Source organism: Mirounga angustirostris, unplaced genomic scaffold (genome assembly GCF_029215605.1).
Source record: "Mirounga angustirostris isolate CCGP_5_RB_7025 unplaced genomic scaffold, mMirAng1.0.hap1 SCAF_13, whole genome shotgun sequence".
Classification (NCBI taxonomy): Eukaryota; Metazoa; Chordata; class Mammalia; order Carnivora; family Phocidae; genus Mirounga; species Mirounga angustirostris.
The window spans coordinates 7,125,820-7,152,301 of NW_026991721.1; the positions used below are offsets into that span (position 1 = coordinate 7,125,820).

Here is a 26,482-nt window from a genome sequence, read left to right on the forward strand (position 1 = left end):
GTCTCTTGCTCGCAGATTAACACCTTCCATGGAAAAGGCCTGGCTTTATGTGCCCAGCACGAAGTGAAAATGCAGGGCTCCTTGTTCAAAAATGATTAAGGATTTCAAGATGGTGACAGCAGAGCATTAAACCAAATCTGGGACCCTCCTGAGTGTGGGGACAGGTTGCGCACCCTGGACGTTGGCTTGAAGTTGGTGTCCAGTCATTCTCAGCTAATGCCAGAGGGTCCCTTTGCTTCAAGCCAGCACTGGGCCAGGACCGTGCGGTTGGCTGCCCGTCTCTTGGTTTGGGCTTCTCAGCTGCTCTGTTTCTGCTCAATGGGTCTATATTATAATCCTTACTAAATCTTTCCGAGACCAGCTGCGGCTCTATGAGAGGTGGAGGGTATGCTGGCGACAGCCCTGGCTGAGGAACCAGGAGACCCAGTGAGGATTCTATGACAACTGACCTTGGGTTGCCCTTGAGTGAGTGCTAAAAAGAGAAATGGCCCTAGGGCCTGGGAGCCAATAACAATGGTAGGATTATTTAAGATATTTTGGGGGGTATTTTCTTTAGGCATCCTCTCTTGCACAGAAGTGCTCTGGAAATTTCTATCTAGTAGTAGTAGGAAATGACCCAGAAAAGTCATATTCTTCATATATTACCTTGTCTATTGAAAGTAGTCAGCACCCTGGGGCACCTGGTAATGTGATGCGTGTCGTCCACTGGGAAGTCCGCCAGGACCGTGGTACTTTTGAAATGGTGGAGTGAGGACCTCCGCAAATCTCTGCCCCCCATAAACAATGTGAACACTTAGAAAAGATCTAAAAATCAACTTTTCCAGAACTCTGCAAATGAATCAAAAGTAACCAAAAGGCTTGCAACAGATGTTCAACAGATTAGTCATTAGCAAAACGCCAATCAAAACCACAGTGGGGGGCGCCTGGGTGGCTTAGTCGTTAAGTGTCTGCCTTCGGCTCAGGTCATGATCCCAGGGTCCTGGGATCGAGCCTCACATCGGGCTCCCTGCTCAGTGCAGAGCCTGCTTCTCCCTCTGCCTCCACCTGCTGCTTCCCCTGCTTGTGCTCTCTCTCTGTCAAAAGTAAATAAAATCTTAAAAAAAAAATCTTGGGGTGCTTGGGTGGCTCAGTTGTTTAAGCGTCTGCCTTCAGCTCAGGTCATGATCCCAGGGTCCTGGGATCAAGCCTCACTTCGGGCTCCCTGTTCAGTGGGGAACCTGCTTCTCCCTCTCCCACTCCTCCTGCTTGTGTTTCCTCTCTCACTGTGTCTCTGTCAAAGAAATAAATAAAATCTTAAAAAAAACAAACAAACACAAAAACCCACAGTGGGATGACACTTTACACCCACTGGGATAACTCTAACCAAAAAGAAAAAAAAAAAAGGAAAATAACAAGTAATGGCAAGGATGTGGAGAAATTGGAGCCCTCAGACATTGCCTTGCCGGTGGGAATGTAAAATGGTGCCGTCTCTGTGGAAAACAGTCTGGCCATCCCTCAAAAATTACCGTATAACCCAATAATTCCTCGTGTAGATATACAACCCAAAGAATTGAAAACAGGTATTCAAACAACTACTTGTACACCGACGTTCATAGCAACACAAGTCACAATAGCCCCACAGTGGAAACAACTCAAATGACCAAGGGTTGATGAATGGATAAACAGGTTGGTAGATCCATCATACCACGGAATATTATTTGGGTGTAAAAAGGAATGAAGCTCTGGTACCTGCAATGGAGTGGCTGATCCTTGAAAGCATTACGCTAAGTGAAGGAAACCCGACACAAATGACCACATACTATATGATTTCATTCATATGAAATATCCCAAATAGGCAAATCTGTAGAGGCAGAATTTAGTGTCATTATGGTTTTGACTTGTCCATTAAATTTCTTTTTTTTTTAAGTACTTTACACATGTAAGAATTTTATTTGCATAAAAAACAAGATCTTCATAAGGTCTTAAATAATTCCATAAAGCTAACATTTTTAATTTATAGACATGAAAAACCTAAGTTCTATTGTAAGTGTGAATACTGTCTACTACCCGGTTGGTCCCTCTAATTCAGTCACTGTTTGTGTTAATTCTGAGCCCCCTTCTCATTCTTCCCACAAGACTGGACCACAACACTGACAGACATAGAAATGACCCCAGTGGGGTTCTGAGTGTTTTTCCTGTCTTTGCCTGATTGTGTTGTCACAGCCGTCAGGGCTCTTCTAAGGACACCTGGATAGAAATGGTACCCGGAAGGCTATATACAAAATGTTGTCAACATATGTAAGTAATGAGATCACAGATAATTTCTGTTTTCTTCTCTAGACTTTTCTGCATTGTCTGAGTTTTCCAAAACAATCATTAACTGTTCATTCAATAAATCTTTATTGAGGGATTGTTCTATGCAAGGTACCAAGCTTTGTGCTGGGGAGAACTAGACAGCCATGTTCTTTGCCCTAATGGAGTTTACAATCTGGTGAAAAGGCAGATGTTGAATAAGAGGGACAATGATGATGCTAAAGTGTGCAAGGGGCCATGGTTTCATTCTAAGAGTATGTAGCTTAGTCTGGAGGGACCATGGTGGAGGGGGCTTCCTGGGACCAGGGATGCTTACCTGGGACCTGCAGGGTGAGAAACATTAGCAATGGTAAATGTTGGTGAGGGAGGTGGGTGAGCCACGGATTCATCCCCTTCCCACACTGACATATCTGACCCTCCCGGAGGGTGACAGACAGACTTCCCTAAAATGCAAATCTGTGCTCATCATTTAACTCAAAACTCCACTGAGAAATCATAAGGAACTATTAATAGTACTCACTTTGGGGGAGAGAAATGGACAGAGAAGATCTTTTTTTTTTTCAGTTTGTGCCTTTCTGTCTATAAACTTTTAAAACATTTTAATGAGAGAGTGGAGTTTGCTTTATAACCTAATCTTTTTTTTTTTTTTAAGATTTTATTTATTTGACAGAGAGAGACACAGTGAGAGAGGGAACACAAGCAGGGGGAGCGGGAGAGGGAGAAGCAGGCTTCCCGCAGAGCAGGGAGCCTGATGTGGGGCTCGATCCCAGGACCCCGGGATCATGACCTGAGCCGAAGGCAGACGCTTAACGACTGAGCCACCCAGGCGCCCCAGCTTTATAACCTAATCTTTTCACATCAGGTTTTATGCTTGAAATGGTTGTGCCCAATCAATTCTTGTTTTTAATGATGGTTCATTTGAATCCAAGAATCCTTCAATTTCTATCAATGCAAAATTTCATTTGTACAGGTAACGGGTAGCTAATGACAGAAGACTAGTGCTATTTTTTTTCTTGGTGGATCTTCCTTTCTTGCCATTGATCAGAATTCGGGTAGTTCTATCACTTCAGATGGTTTTCTTCCATGGTATTCTCTTTTAAATCCAATAGTTCTGCATCTTCTGTCATTAGTAACTGTAATGTTGAGATTTCTTAGGATATTAATGGATTTTGAATTTGATCAGACTTCTTCATAGCAATGAGGGTTTGGGGACAAGGAGCCAGCCTGGTTTGCTGGCCCTATTGCTTCATCCTATAACTTTTCCAGGCATTTAAGACATTCTGACTGAGGAAGAGCAGAATTAGCAGGATGTGCAAACCTGACTTGGGGTAAATTCCCTTCATATCACCTCATTAGTCATTTAAACATTTTATTTTTTTATTTTTATTATTTAAAGATTTATTTATTTATTTTGAGAGAGAGAGACAGCAAATGGGGAGAGGGGCAAAGAAAGAGAATCTTGAAGCAGATTCTCATGTGGAGCCCAACTTGGGGCTCCATCTCACAAACCATGAGATCATGACCTGAGCCGAAACCAAGAGTCGAATGCTTAACCCACTGAGCCACCCAGGTGTCCTAGTCATTTAAACTTTTTTTTTAAGATTTTATTTATTTATTTGACACAGAGAGAGAGAGAGAGAGAGAGAGCACAAGCAAGGGGAGTGGCAGGCAGAGGCAGAGGGAGAAGCAGACTCCCCTCAGAGAGCAGGGAGCCTGACACGGGGCTTGATCCCAGGACCCTGAGATCATGACCTGAACTGAAGGCAGCTGCTTTAACTGACTGAGCCACCCAGGCACCCCTCATTTAAACTTTTTAAAAACTATTTCTCTTAGAAATCTGATGAACTTCTGATTTTAATTGAAGTTATTCGTTATGGTAGGAAAAGCAACGTCTGTAAAAATTAACTCTTTGTAAAACCTCTTTAAGGGGATACTAGACTTCCATAACTTCAGAAAATCAAAATTGCAATATGCTTTTTAAAAGTCATCTACATTTCTTGGGCGTCTGGGTGGCTCAGTCTGTTAAGTATCTGACTCTTGATTTCGGCTCAGGTCATGAGACAGAGCCCTGCGTCATCAGGCTCTACACTGGGCATAGATCTCTCTCTCCCTTTCCCTCTGCCCCTCCCTCTGCCTCTCTCTCTCTTTCTCTGTCCCTCTCTAAAATAAATAAATGAACAAATGAATAGATAAATAAAATAAAAGTAATCTACATTTCTTAAAATTTATTTAAAACAAACATCAGGGCAAGCCTCTTGGGTCCCTTCCCTCCTCAGGAGCTTTGTACTATCGCTTTGTTATTGCTCAATAAACCTTGCTTTGCTGCCCACCACTCTGTCTGGTCTACCTCTTCACTCTTCAAAGTGATGTGACCAAGAACCGTGGGCAACAACGGAGAAGAAAATCCTGTTAACATTTATGGGGGCTTATCCGGGATTTCCACCATCTTTAAGGAAAGCTAACCATGAGTAGTGGGCAGCAAGTCTCTCTCTCTTGCCCTCTCTCCCTTTTGTTTGTTGAAACAATGGGCCCCGTCACCAATGTAAGAGTGATTAGCGTGGCAGCCATTCTTAAGCCTTGGGTGATAGGCCCTCTGGGCTCCTTTCTGACTGATCCCCCAACAGAAGTTGGGAGTGTCAGTTTGGTGAAGACCCAGAACTCCTTTTGGGGCAGATCACTGGATATGAGGGACCTAGGGAAAACCAAGCAGCAATTGAGGGGCCTGACCAAGACTACCCTTTGGACATCCGAAAACGTTCTCAAAGTGACCTGGTTCCTTACTTGCCCATCCGGGCATCCAGAGAGAACCCCTCTACTACTTTTTTCTCGGCTGATTCCTCCCCTAGGAGAATGAGTGGGAAAGTCCAGGACGGTCCCCTGGACATTCTCTTGTGAGTGGTTTGGGTGGCCTCCGAGGGACCTCACTCACAGTTCCCTGTTACGGTGAGGAACAGTCTCCAGTTTCTGACTTCTCTGATTCTGGGCATTACTGGGACACCCTTTGAACTGGCTACACCACTTATGTGAAGGAATGGCCAAGCAGGGCAAAAGAACTAAGATCTAAGGGATCTCCCAACTTTTTGGTTCCATCAGGGCTTATGCCAGGTGGATTTCCCCTCCCTGGGTGCCCCATCTTGTCCCTCCATGTGGCTATGCCAGACCGAATAGTTCTACTAAAAAAAGTCTAGAGTATCCACTGACTTCTAAGAGAGTCTCAAGGGTGGGGAAACCAGGATTGCTCTCTGGAGGTAGGGCCAAGCCTGGGTAAGCGCGACTCCTTCCCAGCACCTCTCAGAGAGGACAGGGGCTCTGGCTGTCAGTCACGTGAGTAGCTAGGGCCACACATCAGGAAAAGATGAAGAGGAACTGAGGTGGGGAATGCCTTTTCCTCTCTTCCCAAGTCTCCCTGATCAACTTTAAGAAATTGAGGTAAGGGATGCCTTTTCCTCTCTTCTTGTGGATAGGCAATTCCCTGACCACACCCTACTCCTCTAGAGTCCCTTCCTGGCATTGTAGGCTATAGGAAGAGTATCAGACCCGTAAATTGCTCAATATTGTTTACTCGGATGCCTTCCTGGTTTTAACTGGACGAAGGCAACTCATTTTCTTTTGTTCTGGGGCATGGCTACAATACAAGTTGGAGGATGAGACATGGCCACCTAGGGACTTTGCCTTCCTGGTTTTTAACTGGGAAAAAGGTGGCTCATTTTCTTTTGTTCTGATCTCAGCAATGTAGGATTGATCCCAGCCTCCTGGCTGCTCTCTTTCAGGACCCCCCCCCCCCAACGGGGTGGGGGTCAAGGAGGAACAAAGAAACATCACATCCACATCAAAAGTTGATAGGCAAGTGGAGTCTGCAGGGGAATCTCCACTCCTGGCTCCATCCTTCCTAAGGTAAGATTGATAAGGAAAATCTGTGTCCTAAGATAGCTGACTGAGCCAGTGAGAGAGTCCCAGTCCTTGCCCCGGGGCTCTTCCGTGTTCTTCTCCCTGCCCTGCTTCGCACACGCGCCAAAAGTGCCAAGTATGTGGAAGTAGATGTGTTTAATTGCCCCCTTTGTTTGTACTTGGGGCTCAGACCTTTGAAGACCACTCTCCTCTGAGCCGCCCGCATTAAATAAACCTGCAATCCTCCAAGATCGCCGGTGCTGCTTGGTTCTTCCATCGGGTGATCCAGTCCAGGTTCCGTAACAAGATCAGGTCCCCATACCTGTCCCACCCTATCTTGGAAACCCTGCTGGTGCTCAAGGGCTTTACCCTCTGCAAGAACAGGTAGTGCTCCAAGGGAGACCAAGGGGAGGTGCCTCTACAAGACCTGAGATGAAGGGGGACCTCAAAGTTTTCCAAACTTGGATGTAATGCTTCTGTTAAATCAGACCCTCTCTGAAGCAGAAAAATGTGGGGTTCTGGCCACCACTGAAAGATACGGGGATCAAGAGATGTGTGAGCCCATGGGTGGCTTCAGTTTCCAACTGGAGCCCCAGCTGTACCTCCTCAAGACCCCAATTGGGGATCCTCTCAAGACCCCAATTAGGAGCCTAATGATCCCCTTGGAAATTGGTATCGCCGTCCCTTCCAAGCCTGCATCATAGAGGGATTGAGCAGTCCCTGGGGTTTTCTCCCTCATTCATTTCTGAGGTTAATGGCTATAATTGGAGCCAACTGTGGTTAGTCTACCTCAGGATGGAGACTTTAAGGAATATTCCCAAGCAGCTGCCAAAACTCTGTTTATTTCAAAGAAATTCCCTGTCTTCTCTGGCCTGACGTGGACTGCATATTTCCACTTTGGTGGAAAAAAACATGGCGTCTACTCATCTGTCCGAGCTGATGAGGTTTAGCACCGGAAATGATTCTATCTAGGTTTGCTGAAGGTCAAAAAAGCTCCCATTAAAATGGCGGTTAATCTTGTCTGTCTCAAGGTTTTCACGGGTAATTGTTAAGAAAGTTTTGCTTGGATGATAAGTGGGATTACATCTAGGTCTTTTCCAAGTAGGATAAAGTGCTAAAGCATTGATTACCAGACATAGGTTTGTGCTTTTAAAGGATATCTGGGTCTGTTGGTAAAAAAAAAAAAAAGGTTAATCTTGTCTGTCTCAAAGTTTTCATGGGCAATTGTTAAGGAGGCGGCTTTCAAAGCCTCTGGTAAAGGATATCTGGGTCTGTTGATTAAATTAACTGTCATCCCAAACTCAGGAAGAAAATCCAACAATTTTCTTAGATTGAGAGAGGCTCTCATTAAATACACAGCTATCTCTCCTGGTTCTCCCGAGGCTGAGATCATTCTTAAAGACCCAGTCAGCTCCAGATACTCAGAAAAAACTGCAAAAGTTGGCTGCTGGCCCCGAGGGGACCCTAGAATGGCTCTAACGAGCTGCCAGTGGGTCTTTTACAGTTGAGACCAAGAGGAGAGTGAGGAAGAGAAGCTAAAGAGGAAGTCTGAGGCTTTGGTTGGGTCTTGCATGCTGTTGCCAGGTCGGTTTCCCAAGACTCTGGCACCAAAGGCCATCTCTGTGGCCGCCTAGGACATTAGAAGTGAGAATGCCCCCAGTGACAAAAACCAAGGCCCTGTAACCCTTGTTCCACCTGTGGAGGGGGATTCTGGAAATCTGAACGTCCTTGGGGACCTCAATCTGCAAGGGCTCAGGTGACCAGTGCCCCTGATTGGGACTGATTGGGCCTGGGGTTCCCCTGGTGACTCCTCGAAAACAGCTCACCGTAGGGAACCCAGAGCCTCAGGTAATTTTGGAAATACAAGGAAAACCAGTCAATTTCCTTTTTGATACTGGAGCCACCTTTTCTGTTCTATTCTCCGCCCTGGGCCAACTGTTCAGCTGCAGTGTTGACAACCCTGAGAACAAGAGTCACTCATGGGGCACCTGGATGGCTCAGTTGGTTGGGTGTCCAGCTCTTGATTTTGGCTCAGTCATGATCTCAGGGTCGTGAGATCGAGCCCTGCACTGGGCTCATGCTCAGCAGGGAATCTGCTTGAGATTCTCTCTCTCCCTCTCCCTCTACCCCTCCTCACTGTGAGTGTGTGTGTGTGTCACGCACACATACGCACGCTTTCTCACGCTCTCTCAAATAAATAAATAAATCCTAAAAAAAAGAAAAGCACAGCTTTTTCTCCACTGACTGAGGCAGCCAGGTGCCCCTGATCAAAATATTTTTTTTAATTTTATTTTATTATGTTATGTTAGTCACCATACGTTACATCATTAGTTTTTGATGTAGTGTTCCATGATTCATTGTTTGCATATAACGCCCAGTGCTCCATGCAGTACGAGCCTTCCTTAATACCCAACACTAGGCTAACCCATCCCCCCACCCCCCTCCCCTCTAGAACCTTCAGTTTTTCAGAGTCCATAGTCTCTTATGGTTCGCCTCCCCCTCCGATCCCCCCCCTTCATTTTTCCCTTCCTACTTTTTTTTTTAAACATATAATGGATTATTTGTTTCAGAGGTACAGATCTGTGATTCAACAGTCTTACACAATTCACAGCACTCACCATAGCACATACCCTCCCCAATGTCTATCACCCAGCCACCCCATCCCTCCCACCCCCCACCACTCCAGCAACCCTCAGTTTGTTTCCTGAGATTAAGAATTCCTCATATCAGTGAGATCATATGATACTTGTCTTTCTCTGATTGACTTATTTCGTTTAGCATAATACCCTCTAGTTCCATCCACCTCATTGCAAATGGCAAGATTTCTTTTTTGTTTTTTGATGGCTGCATAATATTCCATTGTATATATCATATCATCTGCCAAGAGTGAGAGTTTGACTTCTTCTTTGCTGATTTGGATGCATTTTATTTCTTTTTGTTGTCTGATTGCTGTGGCTAGGACTTCTAGTACTATGTTGAATAGCAGTGGTGATAGTGGACATCCCTGCCGTGTTCCTGACCTTAGGGGAAAAGATCTCAGTTTTTCCCCATTGAGAATGATATTCACTGTGGGTTTTTCATAGATGGCTTTTTATGATATTGACGTATGTACCCTTTATCCCTACACTCTGAAGAGTTTTAATCAAGAAAGGATGCTGTACTTTGTCAAATGCTTTTTCTGCATCTATTGAGAGGATAATATGGTTCTTGTTCTTTCTTTTATTAATGTATTGTATCACATTGATTGATTTGCAGATGTTGAACTTTTGCAGCCCAGGAATAAATCCCACTTGGTCATGGTGAATAATCCTTTTAATGTACTGTTGGATCCTATTGGCTAGCATTTTGGTGAGAATTTTTGCATCCATGTTCATCAGGGATATTGGTCTGTAATTCTCCTTTTTGATGGGGTCTTTGTCTGATTTTGGGATCAAGGTAATGCTGGCCTCATAAAATGGGTTTGGAAGTTTTCCTTCCATTTCTATTTTTTGGAACAATTTCAGAAGAATAGGTATTAATTCTTCTTTAAATGTTTGGTAGAATTCCTCCTGGGAAGACATCTGGCCCTGGGCTCTTGTTTGTTGGGAGATTTTGATTACTGCTTCAATTTCCTTAGTGGTTATGGGTCTGTTCAGGTTTTCTATTTCTTCCTGGTTCAGTTTTGGTAGTTGATACATCTCTAGGAATGCATCCATTTCTTCCAGATTATCTAATTTGCTGGCATATAGTTGCTCATAATATATTCTTATAATTGTTTGTATTTCTTTGGTGTTGGTTGTGATCTCTCCTCTTTCATTCATGATTTTATTTATTTGGGTCATTTCTCTTTTCTTTTTCATAAGTCTGGGCAGGGGGTTATCAAGCTTATTAATTCTTTCAAAGAACCAGCTCCTAGTTTCATTGCTCTGTTCTACTGTTCTTTTGGTTTCTATTTCATTGGTTTATGCTCTGATCTTTATTATATCTCTTCTCCTGCTGGGTTTAGGCTTTATTTGCTGTTCTTTCTCCAGCTCCTTTAAGTGTAGGGTTAGGTTGTGTATTTGAGAACTTTCTTGTTTCTTTTTTTTTTTTTTAAAGATTTTATTTATTTATTTTACAGAGAGAGACACAGCGAGAGAGGGAACACAAGCAGGGGGAGTGGGAGAGGGAGAAGTAGGCTTCCTGCTGAGCAGGGAGCCCGATGTGGGGCTCGATCCCAGGACCCTGGGATCACAACCTGAGCTGAAGGCAGATGATTAATGACTGAGCCACCCAGGTGCCCCAAGAGACCTTTCCTGTTTCTTAAGAAAGGCTTGTATTGCTATATACTTTCCTCTTAGGACCGCCTTTGCTGCATCCCAAAGATTTTGAACAGTTGTGTTTTCATTTTCATTTGTTTCCATGAATTTTTTAAATTCTTCTTTAATTTCTGACCCATTCATTCTTTAGTAGGATGCTCTTTAGCCTCCATGTATTTGAGTTCTTTCCAACTTTCCTCTTGTTTTTTTTTAGTTTTTTATTGTTATGTTAATCACCATACATTACATCATTAGTTTTTGATGTAGTGTTCCATGATTCATTGTTTGTGCATAACACCCAGTGCTCCATGCAGAACGTGCCCTCTTTAATACCCACCACCAGGCTAACCCATCCTCCCACCCCCCCTCCCCTCTAGAACCCTCAGTTTGTTTTTCAGAGTCCATTGTCTCTCATGGTTCGTCTCCCCCTCCGATTTCTCCCCCTTCATTCTTTCCCTCTTGCTATCTTCTTCTTTTTTTTTTCTTAACATATATTGCATTATTTGTTTCAGAGGTACAGATCTGTGATTCAACAGTCTTACACAATTCACAGCACTCACCATAGCACATACCCTCCCCAATGTCTATCACCCAGCCACCCCATCCCTCCCACCCCACCCCCACTCCAACAACCCTCAGTTTGTTTCCTGAGATTAAGAATTCCTCATATCAATGAGGTCATATGATACTTGTCTTTCTCTGATTGACTTATTTCGCTCAGCATAACACCCTCCAGTTCCATCCACATCGTTGCAAATGGCAAGATCTCATTCCTTTTGATGGCTGCATAATATTCCATTGTATATATATACCACATCTTCTTTATTCATTCATCTGTCGATGGACATCTTGGCTCTTTCCACAGTTTGGCTATTGTGGACATTGCTGCTATAAACATCGGGGTGCACGTACCCCTTCGGATCCCTACATTTGTATCTTTGGGGTAAATACCCAGTAGTGCAGTTGCTGGATTGTATGGTAGCTCTATTTTCAACTTTTTGAGGAACTTCCAACTTTCCTCTTGTGATTGAGTTCTAGTTTCAAAGCATTGTGGTCCAAAAATATGCAGGGAATGATCCCAATCTTTTGGTACCAGTTGAGACCTGATTTGTGACCTAGGATGTGATCTATTCTGGAGAATGTTCCATGGGCACTAGAGAAGAATGTGTATTCTGTTGCTTTGGGATGGAATGTTCTGTATATATCTGTGAATTCCATTCAGTCCAGTGTGTCATTTAAAGCCTTTATTTCTAGGGTGTCTGGGTGGCTCAGATGGGTAAGCATCCAGCTTCAGCTCAGGTCATGATCCCGTGGTCCTGGGATAGCCCCACGTCTGGCTCCCTGCTCTTCAGGAAACCTGCTTCTCCCTCTCCTGCTCCCCCTGCTTGTGTTCTCTCTCTGGCTGTCTCTCTCTCTGTCAAATAAATAAAATCTTAAAAAAAAAATAAAGCCTTTATTTCCTTGTTGATCTTCTGCTTAGATGATCTGTCCATTTCAGTGAGGGGGGTGTTCAAGTCCCCTACTATTACTGTATTGTTGTCAATGTTTCTTTGATTTTGTTGGTAATTGGCTTATATAATTGGCTGCTCCCATGTTAGGGGAATAGATATTTACAATTGTTAGATCTTCTTGTTGCATAGACCCTTTAAGTATGATATAGTGTCATTCCTCATCTCTTATTATAGTCTTTGGTTTAAAATCTAATTTGTCTGATATAAGGATTGCCACCCCAGCTTTCTTTTGGTGTCCATTGGCATGGTAAATGGTTTTCCACACACTCACTTTCAATCTGGAGGTGTCTTTGGGTCTAAAATGAGTCTCTTGCAGACTACATATCGATGGGTCTTGTTTTTTTTTTTTTTTTTTAAAGATTTTATTTATTTATTTGAGAGAGAGCACATGAGAAGGGGGAGGGTCAGAGGGAGAAGCAGACTCCCGCCCAGCAGGGAGCCCGATGTGGGACTCGATCCCGGGACTCCAGGATCATGACCTGAGCCGAAGGCAGTCGCTTAACCAACTGAGCCACCCAGGCACCTGGGTCTTGTTTTTTTTTATCCAATCTGATACTCTGTGTCTTTTGATTGGGGCATTTAGCCCATTTACATTCAGGGTAACTATTGAAAGATAGGAATTTAGTGCCATTGAATTGCCTGTAAGGTGACTGTTACTGTATATTGTCTCTATTCTTTTCTGGTCTATGTTACTTTTAGGCTCTTTCTTTGCTTAGAGGACCCCTTTCAATATTTCTTGTAGGGCTGGTTTGGTGTTTGAAATTCTTTTAGTTTTTGTTTGTCCTGGAAGCTTTTTATCTCTACTTCTATTTTCAGTGACAGCCTAGCTGGATATAAAATTCTTGGCTGCATATTTTTCTCACTTAGTGCTCTGAATATATCATGCCAGTCCTTTCTGGCCTGCCACGTCTCTGTGGATAAGACAATCTGCTGCCAATCTAATGTTTCTACCATTGTAAGTTACAGACCTCTTGTCCCAAGCTGCTCTCAGGATTTTCTCTTTGTCTCTGAGACTTGTAAGTTTTAGTATTAGATGTCGGGGTGTTGACCTATTTTTATTGATTTTGAGGAGGGTTCTCTGTGCCTCCTGGATTTCGATGCCTGTTTCCTTCCCAAATTAGGGAAGTTCTCTGCTATAATTTGCTCCAATATACCTTCTGTCCCTCTCTCTCTTTCTTCTTCTGGAATCCTAATTATTCTACTATTGTTTCTTCTTATGGTATCACTTATCTCTTGAATTCTGCCCTCGTGATCCAGTAGTTGTTTATCTCTCTTTTTCTCAGCTTCTTTATTCTCCATCATTTGGTCTTCTATATCACTAATTCTCTCTTCTGCCTCATTTATCTTAGCAGTTAGAGCCTCCGTTTTTGATTGCACCTCATTAATAGCCTTTTTGATTTCGACTTGGTTAGATTTTAGTTCTTTTATTTCTCCAGAAAGGGTTTCTCTAGTATCTTCCATGTTTTTTTTGAGCCCAGCTAGTATCTTTATAATTGTCATTCTGAACTCTAGTTCCGACATCTTACTAATGTCCTTATTGATTAGGTTCCTGGCAGTCGGTACTGCCACTTGTTCTTTTTTTTTTTTTTTTTTACAGTACTATATTGTATTTATTTTAAAAATTCTGCATGTAAGTGGACAGGTGTACAAACCCATATTTTAAGGGTCAACTATACTACAAATTTAACACCAAATCTACCCAAGTTCTGATTTTCTATTACTAACTTGACTACATTGCTAGGAATAAGTATTTCTCTTTGGGTCTTAATATCTTCATTTGTTGCCATTCTGACTTCCTGACTTGGGCTCCTGCTGGCCACTGTCTGAAGTCATGTCTGTGCTGATGCCCCTGCTGCTGAGAGGCCTGACAGGCCTAACCCGGCAGCTCCTGGTGCTGTGGGCCCAGATGGATTCCAAACCACCACGGGAGCAGCTGGGGACCATGGATGTCACCACTGGGCTCACCTCCTGCTTCCTGTGTTTCTTCTTGTTATCAGGCTGGGTCCTGTCACATCTGGAGACCTTGATTAAATATTTTTCCCATCTGTCTGCTGTAACAGATTTGCCAATCTTCCTCATCAACTTCAAATGGAGCTCCACCAATTCTTTTGGTACTTCTCCACTGCCGACGTCCAGCGGCGGCGCCTGCAGCACCCGCTCCAGCTCGGGAAACGGCAACTCAGGCAGGTCGAGCAGCGGCCCGTAGCGCTCCAAGAAGGAGCAGACTACAGCGAAGTTGGGGCACAAACCGGGGCAGCCCGGAGGAACCATCGCGGCTGCCGCTGCTGCCAATGCCGCCATTTTGAACTGGAGGAGCTCTTGTTCTTTTTTTTTTTTTTAAAGATTTTATTTATTTATTTGAGAGAGAGAATGAGAGACAGCACCAGAGGGAAGAGGGTCAGAGGGAGAAGCAGACTCCCCGCCGAGCAGGGAGCCCAATGTGGGACTCAATCCCGGGACTCCAGGATCATGACCTGAGCCGAAGGCAGTCGCTTAACCAACTGAGCCACCCAGGCGCCCTCTTGTTCTTTTTTTTGAGGTGAGTTTTTCTGTCTTGTCATTTTGTCCAGAGGAGAATAGGTGAATGAGAGAACAAAATGCTAACAGGGTAACAATGGCCCCAGAAAAATATACAGTAAACAAATCAGAAGAGACCCAAAACTGGGGGGAAAAGAGAGGGAAAGAAAGGAAGAAAGAAAAAAGAATATGATCAAATATGATCAGGCTGGCAAATAGATCAGTGCCACACACTAGATTTTGGGTGTATTTTGGTCTGTTAGAAGAAACTGCCTCCCAAAATTTTAAAGAAAGAAAAACTTATATATGTACAAAAATAAGGGTAAATACGATGAAGGGATGGAATATGACTGTAAAGATGAAAATTATAAAAGATTTTATAAAAGGAGTTGATAAGATAAGAAGTTGGTTGAAAAAAGAAAGAAGAGAAATAAAAAAAAAAGAAAGGGAGAGAATGTGATCAGGCAGGAGACTAGAACAAAGCCATACACTAGAGATTTAGGGTATATTTTGGTCTGTTAGAAGAAACTGTATCCCAAAATTTTAAAGAGAGAACAACTTATATATATACAAAAAATGAGGTTAACTACAATGAAGGGATAGAATATGACTCTAAAAATGAAAAAAAAAAAGATTTTAAAAAAGGGATTGATAAGATGTTGGTTGAAAAAGGGGAAAAAGGGCGCCTGGGTGGCTCAGTTGGTTAAGCGACTGCCTTCGGCTCAGGTCATGATCCTGGAGTCCTGGGATCGAGTCCCTCATCAGGCTCCCTGCTCAGCGGGGGTTCTGCTTCTCCCTCTGACCCTCTTCCCTCTTGTGCTGTCTCTCATTCTCTCTCTCAAATAAATAAATAAAATCTTTAAAAAAAAAAAGGAAAAAGGAAAAAGAAAAATTCAAAGAAAATAGAAAAAGAAAAAAAAGAAAATTAAAAAAATTAACTTTGAAAGACTAAAGGATCATGGGAAAAAAGCCATGAATTCTATGTGCAGTATTCCCCCAGCGCTGGAGTTCTGCGGTTCTCATTGATGGGTAAACTTGGTCTTGTCTGGCTGTTCTCGCTGATCTTCTGGGGTAGGGGCCTGTTGCCGTGGTTCCCAAATGTCTTTGCCGGAGGCGGAATTGCCCCGCCCTTGCTGGTCCGGGCTAAGTAATCTGCTCGGGTTTGCTCTCGGGAGCTTTTGTTCCCTGTAAGCTTTCTGTTCGGCTTTGGAGGATGAGAGTGAGAATGGCAGCCTCCCAATCTCTGCCCCGGAGGAGCTGAGAACTCAGGGCCCCACTCCTCAGTGCGCCCCCAGAGAAAAGCAGTCAGTCACTCCCGTCTCCCCGGTCTCCAGCCGCACTCCGTGCTCACCCAGCCTGTGACCGCGCGTTTCTATCTCTGGCACCCGACCCCGTGTGGAGTCTCCAAACCCAGCAGATCCCTGCGGTGCACTCCCGCGCCGCTCCTCCCAGGGGGAGGAAGGTGAGTCTCCCCAGATCTGCCGCTTGTTGGGTCCCTGCTGGGGGAGCAGTGGCCTAACTGTGCCACAGATCACGGTTTATGGCAACCCCGAGCTGAGAGCCCGGGCCTCGGCTCTGTCTCTGCAGCCAGCTTTCCCACTCCCATACCTGGGAGCTCTGTTGCACTCAGGTACCCCCGGTCTTTCTGTGATCCTGAGGGTCCTGAGACCACAGTGTCCCAGCGAGGGTTCCACCCCCTGCTTAGCCACTGGAGCAATGTCCCTCAGCGGAACCAACTGCTAAAAGTTCCGATTTTGTGCTCCTCTGCTCTATCACTTGCCAGTAGCCAGATGATGTGAGGTTTCCTCCCCCCATGGTCTATCTTCCCAAATATCGCCTCGGATTCACTTCTCCGCACATCCTACCTTCCAGAAAATGGTCGCTTTTCTGTTCAGAGAGTTGCTGCTATTCTTTTCTTCGACCTCCTGTTGAGTTCGTAGGTGTTCAGAATGGTTTGATCCCTATCCAGCTGAATTCCTGGGACCAGACGAAATTTAGGGCTCCTACTCCTCTGCCATCTTGCTCCTCCCAAAATCTTTTTTTTTTAGTCTTTTTTTTTTTTTAAAGATTTCATTTATTAGAGAGAGAGAGAGAGAGAGAAACAGCATGAGAGGGGATAGGGTCAGAGGGAGAAGCAGGCTCCCCGCTGAGCCGGGAGCCCGACGTGGGACTTGATCCCAGGACTCCAGGATCATGACCTGAGCCAAAGGCAGTCACTTAACCAACTGAGCCACCCAGGCGCCCCCTCCCAAAATCTTTTTAAACTTAGACTTTCTGAAGCAGTCATGGTTTATATTGCACTTTGATGTACTACTTTAATTCAATTATGTTCAATGATCTGTTTTCATTTTTTTTTTTGAAAGGTTTTATTTATTTATCTGAGAGAGAGAATGGGAGACAGAGAGCATGAGAGGGGGAGGGTCAGAGGGAGAAGCAGACTCCCTGCCGAGCAGGGAGCCCGATGAGGGACTCGATCCCGGGACTCCAGGATCATGACCTGAGCCGAAGGCAGTCGCTTAACCAACTGAGCCACCCAGGTGCCCCAATGATCTGTTTTCAAAAAAGGGATTTTTATTTCTAAAAACAAACCATAATATAATTATAATTCATAATCATAATTCAAACAAGAATCGGATATTGGTTAATTGCTAATACCTAAAGCTGATAAATAAGCAAACAATAAACAAACAAATAACAAAACATGAATTAGCAATTGAGAAACAACGAAATTTATTGTATTCTATTTTAACATCGTTAGATCAGATGCTAGTAACAAAGCATGAACACAGCAATAATTCGATATGTCTTCTATGTTAGAGAAATTTAGGTGTAGAAAAAAATATATACATTTACATGTCCGTGCTGAACAGAGAACCTCACTGATAACAAAGGGACTCTGTGACTTTTCAGAAATTCGGGCTCTTCTCCGTACAGTAGCCCTGTGGGGGCTTTCTGGTCATGGTCTCAAGCATATGTCCTTATATATCAAAATGGCCATTACCAAATGTAGGAGCAATATCAGTAACTAGCGAGGGGTGCTATGTCAATTGCACTCGGATCCATATCTTGGACACACCTATCCACCACTTGCCATTGGAAGCTCTGCTCGGTTTTTGGCCTTTTGTAGTCTCAGGCATCCAGCCTGTGATCTGGGCAGGTGGCTGCAGCTGGCCCTGGGCTGCACGTCAGTGCTGGTTGGGTTGTCCACAGGCAGTGCAGGACGTGGCCATAACCTGTGGCTACTAAGGGCTACATGGTCTGACAAGAGACACCACAGAGGAGACAAAACCCTTGGGGAGGCAGCCTGGGAGATGTTTTTAGCCATCAAGTCATCATTTTACATTAACCGTAGAAAAAATCTGCTGGGCTTGAAAAATACTTCTATCATAAAAATTTCCAAACACATCCAAAGGTAGGAGGTACAACGAACCCCCTGCTTCAAGCCTGGCACTCACTCTGTGCACTTTTCTAGTATTTTAAAGCAAATTCCCAATGTTTCATTTCATTCCTAAATACTTCAAGTTAACATCTTTTTTCTTTTTTAAGAAGGGACATTGGCTTATATAACCTAATGCCGCTGCCAACTTCACAAAATCAACAGATCCCTTAATATTTATTTAAAGCTCATTCTTCCTATTCAAATGTCCTTGATTGTCCAATACATGTCTTTTCTCAGTTGGTCTATAAGTCGAATGACTCATCTGCCTTATAATATTTCCATATCACAGCACTATCATTGCTTTTTCCAGTAGACGGTCAAGTGAGGTGCCACAGCATTTCCTTGGCAAGATCCTTCACATTTCAAAATGTGAGAAAGTTGTGAAGAGAGCAAGGGCCATTCAGAATATAGGTGTGGGTCCAAAGAAATCACACTGGGCATTCTACTTTTGTCTTTTCTGGAAGAAGTGCGACCAATCCATTCTTGGTGGTATTTTCACTGACGTTTCTTTGCTTGTCATGAGCCATCTTTATTCTGGGCAGGGAGAAGCATAGAATAAGCTCTGAGTGGAAAAGTGAGAGCTTCGTGGATGGAAGGGCTCTTGGGTCTCTGTCACTGCCCTGAAAAGGAGGGGCCTGCTGGTCCCAGAAGGAGGATGAAATGGAGAGGCAGAGCTGCCTCCAGGGAGTTGCCCCCAGACCAGACCAGCCCATCTGGAGCAGAGCCCCCCCAACCTGCAGACACACTCAAGCCCAGCCCAGATCAGCCAAGCCACAGACAAGGAACCCACTTGCAAAGAAGTGTTCAGTGGGTAGATTCAGTGGGTAGAATGACCACCTTCATTCTAAAATAGAAAGCATGGCTGAACTTCATCTGGAGGAACAGACTGACCTCCTTGGTCATCACCATGTGGTTTTGCAGCCATAGGTTAGGTGAGAGGAGGGACTTTAGCCATTCAACAGGTCCCCTCCACATTCAAAGTGATGATGTATTTAATAAAAGGAAAATTTGGCAGCATTGTATATGGCCTCCTGCATGATTTACCTCCAAATGCTTCATCAGGCTCCCGGACAGTCACCACCAAGTTTAATACACCCGAAGCTATTATTACATATACAGATGGAGGGGCAGGGGCAGCAGGAGCTGCCCCAGAGTCCTGAAATGGGCCCAGGGGGTGCCCCACTCCTGCCAGGGCAGCAAGAACCCCAGCAGACCCATTCCCACTGCTCCGTCCCCACAGTCTACAAGGACGTTCTGAAATGCTGGAGAGATGGAGCAGGAAGGCTCTTACCTCTTCTCTGTCTCCTGGATGGTGTTCAGCAATGGCTGGTTATTCGTCTCCATCAGGAAGGTGCCTGCTGCAGCCGCCAGGATAGGGACCAGGCCAAATATCACAGGCTGTAGCAGTGGGCTATGATTGCCTAGGATGTAGACCAGTGGGGACAAGAGGGAGCCCAGGCGTGTGCTGAAGATTCCGGCACTCATCCCTATCTGCCTGTGGTAAGAGAGACCATAGGAAGGGTTTGGGACCCTGCATGTGCGCTGCCCTAATTCAAGCACCTGCAACAAGTCTAATAGGATTTGATGAATGAATGAATGAACCAGGCGCTGAGCCTCAGGGCCAGTGCACGAGAGATAAGAAGGCTGTGTGGCAAAGGGCCAGATCTTGATATGGGTCATGTGGGGGCACATCATGGGGAAGGGAACGTTCATCTCAGATGTGGTCCCACAGGATACTTATTGGGAACCATAACAATGATGGAAAAACTGACAGCTAATACTTACTGAGCATGTGTTTTGTGCTAGGCACTGTTCCAGTACTCGACGTCCTCAACTCAGCGATTTCCTATGGCTATCTAAGATATTTACACTTTTCTGAAGCTATAGAAATGAGACCATTTATGGAGTGCCTGTCAAGCTCCAGTCACTATCCAAGAGCAATGTCCTATGATAACCAAAATCACGATAAAATAGTGACACGAACCTGCTCCTTTGAGATGTGACACCACAAAACCATTTCCATATGGAAGCTGGTTTCCTTAGTGGCCCAGCCCTGAGGGACAGAGGCTGCCTTCTTGGTCCCAGAGACTCTGATCCATCTTCTTACCTGACTTCTGTTGGGAAGAGCTCCATGGTGTATAGGTAGAGACAACTAAAACAGCCAGCCAGGCTCCCTTTTCCAAATAAACAGAGGATCATCTGAAAGGTATTCATGTCTGAGAGAAGGTGGTGGGTGGGGTGTAGACAAAAGGGAATTAATTAAATGTCAATGCCATCACCTGTTCTGACATCTCAATGTGTCAAGCACCTCTCTGCCTCAGGGCCTTTGCACTCGCTGTTCTCGCTCCTCAGCGTGCTCCCCTCCCCACTATTCACCTACTTATTTCTCATTCTTCTTCAGATCTCAACTCAAATGCTACTTTGGCAAACCCTGTTCACTGGATCAAGCCCACTGTATATTTCCTGACTCCCTGGACATCTCCTCTGAGGCACTGATCCCAACAGCAATTGACACGAAGCGATTGGTTACCGTCTGTCTCCCTGAAGGCCTCTAGGCTCCATGAACCTGGGTCTGCTCTGAGCCCAGGGTAGGCAGGTGCTCAAGAAATAGCTGTGAAATAACTAACAATCAAAGTTGATATTTTCAGATGAGGAAGGGGGAGTTGGGGAGTGAGGGATGCTGAGATTAGCCCTGTCTTGGGGAGTCGGGGAAGTGACTGTCCCATGGACACAGTGTTCTCATCAGTGAAATGATAGATGAGGCAGTCTTCAACACACCTCCTACTTGCAGGATTCTAGATTTCTGTGATTCCTACAACCATCTCAAATTAGTATCCCTTGCTACTAGATCTCAGAAGGCTGAATTTATACCTTTATAAACTTACCTATATGATGATAACTAAAATTTATTCAATGTTTACCATGAGCCGGGCACTGGGATAAGAACTTTTACACATGATCTTTTATTATTTTTTAAAAAATTATTTCAGGGGCGCCTGGGTGGCTCAGTCATTAAGTGCCAGCCTTCGGCTCAGGTCATGGTCCCAGGGTCCTGGAATCGAGCCCCGCATCGGGCTCCCTGCTCGGTGGGAAGCCTGCTTCTCCCTCTCCCACTCCCCCTGCTTGTGTTCCTTATCTCACTGTGTGTCTCTCTGTCAAATAAATAAAATCTTAAAAAAAAATTATTTCAAACATATGGAAAACTATAGAGATTGATATGACAAAAACACCCATGAAGCCATCATATTGTTTTCTCCAATGTTAACACCTATTAGCTGTGTGACCTTGGACAAGTCACTTCACCTCTCTGTGCTTTATTTATTTATGCTTCAGTTATAAAAGCACTTCATGGAGTCCTCGTGATGGTCAGATGAGTTGATACATGTGAAGTGCTAGCACAGTGCTTGGCATGCTGTCAACCCCCAATAACGGCCTCTTAATTATTCTTCCTAAGTAACTGTGAGGGTCAGCAGAGGGTAAGTGGGTCAACTTGTCCATGATCACAGGAGACCACTTGAAAACAGGTTCATCTGGTTCTCCAGTCTGCTCTGAATCATTAAACTGGACCATGTTGTCCATCATATCAGAAGAGAATTTTCACGAGACCCAGAAGGAAACCTCACCTTGAGGAAGAAATGCAGTGATAAGGATCATGCAACCAGCCACCAGCAGCAGGGAGACGGTGGTGATTCGGCGGCCAAAGTAGGCCATACTCAGGCCTGTCAGCAGCTTTGTGGGGATATCCACCACTGAAAACAGCACTTGTGTCCAGTAGATGTTGAACCCAAATTTCTGCACATCTAAACTCAGCCCATAGAAAGAAAAGCCTGTGGAAAACCTGGAAGAGAGAAAGTGCCAGTAATTTATTTCATACCCTAGAGGTGGCCCATGGTTTGCCTTTCTTTCCAATGGAAGGAGTCTTTCCAACCTTTTGGCCATGGATGCGATGTGATCCTATTCTAAAACTAAATCCTCTCAAGTTCCAGACTTTGCCAGGTTTTCCCATCTTCTCAGATTGCTTAGCCATGATCTGTTGCCTGCATCTCTGTCTCAAGCCAGTGGGGCACCAGGGAATGACAACTCAGGAACAGGTGTCAGGTGAATGACCAGGGGGTCACTCTCTGGGGCCCCACTCACCATCCCAGGGTGATACAGCAAGTCACCCTGCAGAGTCCCGGAGTGCGGAAGAGATCTAGGAAGAATGGGGACTCCTTCACAGCAGCTGTGTCCTCCTGCATGTGGATCCTTACAACCTAGCAGGAAAAGACCAGAGTGGAGATGCCAGAAGAAAGGGCTCTGGCGCTTAGTCCTTCCACTTTCTGATGCCACAGAATCACTTGATTCCTCCCACATTGGCCAATTCCTTCACACACACGTCCAAAAAGAAATAGAGGACTTCAGATTTTGGGTGTGTATTCTCTTTTGGAGCAACTTCTCCTTTTCTTTTAACTAGTTTTTCTTGATGGTCAACAATGACCCTCATTTATTGAGCCCTTGTTATTTGCCGGATGGGGGTCTAAGTACTTGATGTGAACTAACTTATTGAATGTAAAGGAGATGCTATTATCCTTTTTACAGATGAGGAAACTGAAGCTCAGAAGGTTAAATAACTTGCCTAAGATCACAGAGCTGTAAGTAGAGAGCTGGGAGTCACCCAGGTGAATGGTCCTGAGTCTGGGATCTTAGCCATTGTTATTTTGTTTCTTCATGTTCATAGTTAGAAAGGTCCCTGCCTCTCCTTTCTCTAGTACCACTCCCAATTCCTACTCTCCAGAAGCAACTGCTTTCTACTCTTCTAGGTGTTTCTTCTCATATTTATCTCCTATTTCCAGATAAAATGCTACAATGCTATGGCTTGATTTTCCAACTCTAGATTGATTTATACTAAGAAAGAATGAGGATTTAACCCTCTTACTCTACCACCTCTGACCTATACTTTCCCTTCTGTAATTCTCCCAATGTAAGTCTCATTCAGAGTTGAACCATGTAGCGTACTCTGATTATATTTCTTTCCATGACATGAGTTTTTTATTTTCCTGGAGTTAATAATTGCCTCTTTTGTGTATTTGCTTGCTTATATTCTTGATTTCTTAAGTACTTGGCACTAATTTATCCCCAAATTCTTTGATAGAACCATAAAACTCCTGTTAATAAGATAAAGTATAACATGGGCGCTTGGGTGGCTCAGTTGGTTAAGCAACTGCCTTCGGCTCAGGTCATGATCCCGGGGTCCTGGGATCGAGTCCCACATTGGGCTTCCTGCTCAGCAGGAAGCCTGCTTCTCCCTCTCCCTCGGCCTGCCACTCCCCCTGCTTGTGCTCTCTCTCATTGTCAAATCAATAAATAAAATCTTTTTAAAAAATGACCTTAAAAAAAAAAAAGCATAACAAGCAATCTCTCAGCATCATTTTTTTTTCTTCATGAAAGACTTCCAGGATATGGTATTCTTTTGCTTCAGTATAAACTGATTGTTCTCTAGGTTTCTGTACAACTCTTTCCCTTCTTCTTTCCCTTTCTCCTATTTCGGATCTTCTATTTCCTGGATTCCCTGGTGGACATTCTCGTTTTGGTGGAATGTACCCTGTGGTAGCTTCTGAGAAATGGTGTAACAGGACACTTGTCCCACAGGTCCCCTGGCTATCTGATGGTGGCAGTTACTACTTCTGGATGTAGAAACTTACCTCTTGTTCACCCTTGGCAGCCAACTTAAGCCCTCACTGAGAATTACCACCAGGTCAGGAGGAAGGGTTCAGGTAGCGTGTGGGTTCCCTTTGTGCGTACCTCTGGAGTGAGTTTCCTTCCCTGATCCTTTTTGCCATTTAATCTTGCCACAGCCTGCAGATTTTTCACAGCCTTGTCAGGTTTGTTGTGAGTGATGAGCCAGCACGCGGATTCTGGCAGGCCCCTAGGAGTGAGAGGGAATGGGGTGAGGGAGGGAATGATCTGGAGGCACGATCAGACAAGGCAGAGCCTCCTGCCCACCCCTGACCCCGATCATCTGGAGGTGCCAAGGGATCTCCACCCACAGTACCCACACAGGCACTGGGCTCGCTGTCCCAGTCACCATGTGTCAAGGGCTGGCCCACCCGAAAACAGGGAGATCCAAGGGAAAGTCCAAAAAAGCAAAACGGGAGGAATAAGGAGAGCAACTGTGAATGGGCTGGTGGTTGTTTTCCCCATTTTCCTTTTTGTCAGATCGCAAGATACAGACGTAAGCACGTGTTTGTTTTTGCAAAACGATCTCCAAGTTGTACACATCTTCTGTTACCCACATTGCTCATTTCATGCTACACTCTCAAAATCTCTCATGGCACTAGTATGGATCTTCACTGTCATTTTTATGAGAGTTCTTACTTTCATTGCGGCTCTGGATTTGTATGGTAAATCTCATCTCATTGGCTGAGTGGAGTGGCCAGAAATCTTCAAGTCTGACCCCATGAGGTATTTCATGGGAGCCTGGGGCTTCTGAGGGGCCTTGTAGTCACTCAGGACTGAATTTGGTATGGGGTCAAGTGTGCAGCCGCTTAGAACCCCAAATGGTGCAGGACTACTCACCAAGGATGATATGGAGAAAAAAAATCAAATGAAGACACCTCGTCGTATACCAAGGGTCCTCTCTTCTCTCCTTAAGGAGGTCAGATCTCAGCAGACCCAAGCCAAAGTAAGCTCTCAGGTCAGCAAACACTTCCCAGGAAGACAGACCAGACAAGGCAACTCTGCACAGTACGTCTGGGAGACGACGTACCAGGAGTAGAGAAGAATAATCACGTAGGCGACAGAAACGGTGCCCTGTAGCCAGCGCCACTGGTGGATGAGGTAGGCCAGGCCCGTGAGGACCACCTGGCCCAGTGTGATCATATACATGGTGTAGATATTGACCAGCATCCGACTCTGCGTTGGGGTCCACTCCATGGCTGGGGATGACAAGTTTGGCATTGCTGGTAATGAGCTCCACAGGGCCTGGGTCGGCCAGTGACAGGGACCCCAGGCGATGCCCCTGCGGAACTTTCCCCTGACGATCCCAGTTGATGGGTGGGCTCTGACCCTGCTCAGTGCCACCCAGGACACACTGTCCCAAGCAACTTCTGCCATCTCATTTGATCTTCGTAACACCCCATATGCAGGGGCATCTGTGATGATTTCCCCTTCACAGGCAAGGACTATGTCACTGGAATCTGAGCCTGGGGTGCTTAAGCCACCACCTTAAAAATAGCTAACATTTCTTGAGGTCTTCGTGGGTGCCATGTATCATTCTATAAATATGCATGAGATGAGGAAGGTACTATCTTTATCACCCCCTATTACAGATGGGGAAACTGAGGCCCGGGCAGGTTACCTGAAGTGCCCCCCCAGGTCGCACAGCAGCTAGTGGGGGAGCCAGGGCTCCGCAGGGGTACTCACCGAGGCAGAGGCTGGTGATAATGATGCCGGTCATTGCCACCCCACTGAGGAAGCGGAGCACGCAGTAGGCGGGGAAGCTGGACGCGAAAGCGGCGCTGGTGCCCATGATGATCATCAGCAGGGTCCCGCTCTGCAGCGCCGTCTTGCGCCCACAGCTGCAGCCAGGATAGACAGGGAGGCCAGGCTGAGCCCGGGGTCCGGCTGCAAAGGCGACTAGAGGCCACTCTGCCTCTGCTTTCGCTCCAGTCTGCTTCCCTCCACCTGTCAGCCCCCCACTTCACTGCATCCTTAGACAAGGGCTTGGGAAGCTGCCTTCACAATGTGATTGAGGGTCCTGGGAAGGTATTCCTGACCTCCTCTTGACACCCTCCCAATCGAAGAAAAAGGCCTTGGGAAGGGACTCCCTCCTTGCCCCGGCCCCTCCCCACACGAGTTGCCAAGGCCTAGAATTCCCCTATGGGAGGACGGTCAATTCTTTGCCTCTTGGCTCTGTTCCTTGTTAAAGTATAGCTGTCTCCGGATGGGGCTGTAATTGGCATCTGAGTGTGGCTTCTGGTCCCCGCCCCATGGGGGAGGGAGTGTGAGCAATGGCTCGAATGTTCCAAACGACCCTTGAGCCCACTCTCATTCTCTTCTACCTCCTCTTACACCCCTGTGTGCCAGGCAGGTGCCAAGGGCTGAGGACTCCACCAGGAGCTCACTTGCCCCTCCCCACGGGACCCCCCTACCCGTACCCACAGCCCTGGCCTGGGGCACTGTGCGAGAGCTGTGGTCAGGGAGAAATCAGACAATAAGTAAGATAAATGGGTAAAATACATAGACCGTCAGAGGCCACAGAACAAACCGGAGCAGAGCACGGGGACACGGAATGTCAGAGGGGCTGCAGTTGTAAATAAGGTGGCCAGAGAAGGTCCTCTGGGCCGGTGACACAACGAAGCACCACAGACATAGCACTGAGGTGTGCTGGGGCTCCTCCCAAGTCATCTCGGGTCAATAGCGTCATTATTCCCATTTTACAGATGAGAAGACAGAGGCTCAAGCTGAAATGACTTGCCCCACACCCACAGCCGGTGAGAAATCCACATCACTGTACTTCGAGGCTGTGAGAAGTGACCTGAAGAGGTGTCCTGGGCATAATGCCCCTGGTGGGGGCAACA

The 26,482-nt window shown here is 45.5% G+C and overlaps 1 protein-coding gene across 1 annotated transcript; it reads right to left on the reverse strand.

Moving 5' to 3' along the window:
• Positions 1-17,261: 17,261 nt before the first annotated feature.
• LOC123857939 (organic anion transporter 3-like) lies at positions 17,262-26,001 on the reverse strand. The gene is made up of 6 exons (XM_064575875.1): positions 25,326-26,001; positions 23,706-24,838; positions 21,548-21,762; positions 20,032-20,140; positions 19,216-19,419; positions 17,262-18,458 (listed from the first exon to the last, which is right to left on the reverse strand). The coding sequence occupies exons 2-6, from the start codon at positions 23,741-23,743 to the stop codon at positions 18,353-18,355; spliced, it is 672 nt and encodes a 223-aa protein (XP_064431945.1). The 5' UTR covers positions 23,744-24,838; positions 25,326-26,001; the 3' UTR covers positions 17,262-18,352.
• Between the last annotated feature and the right edge of the window lie 481 nt (positions 26,002-26,482).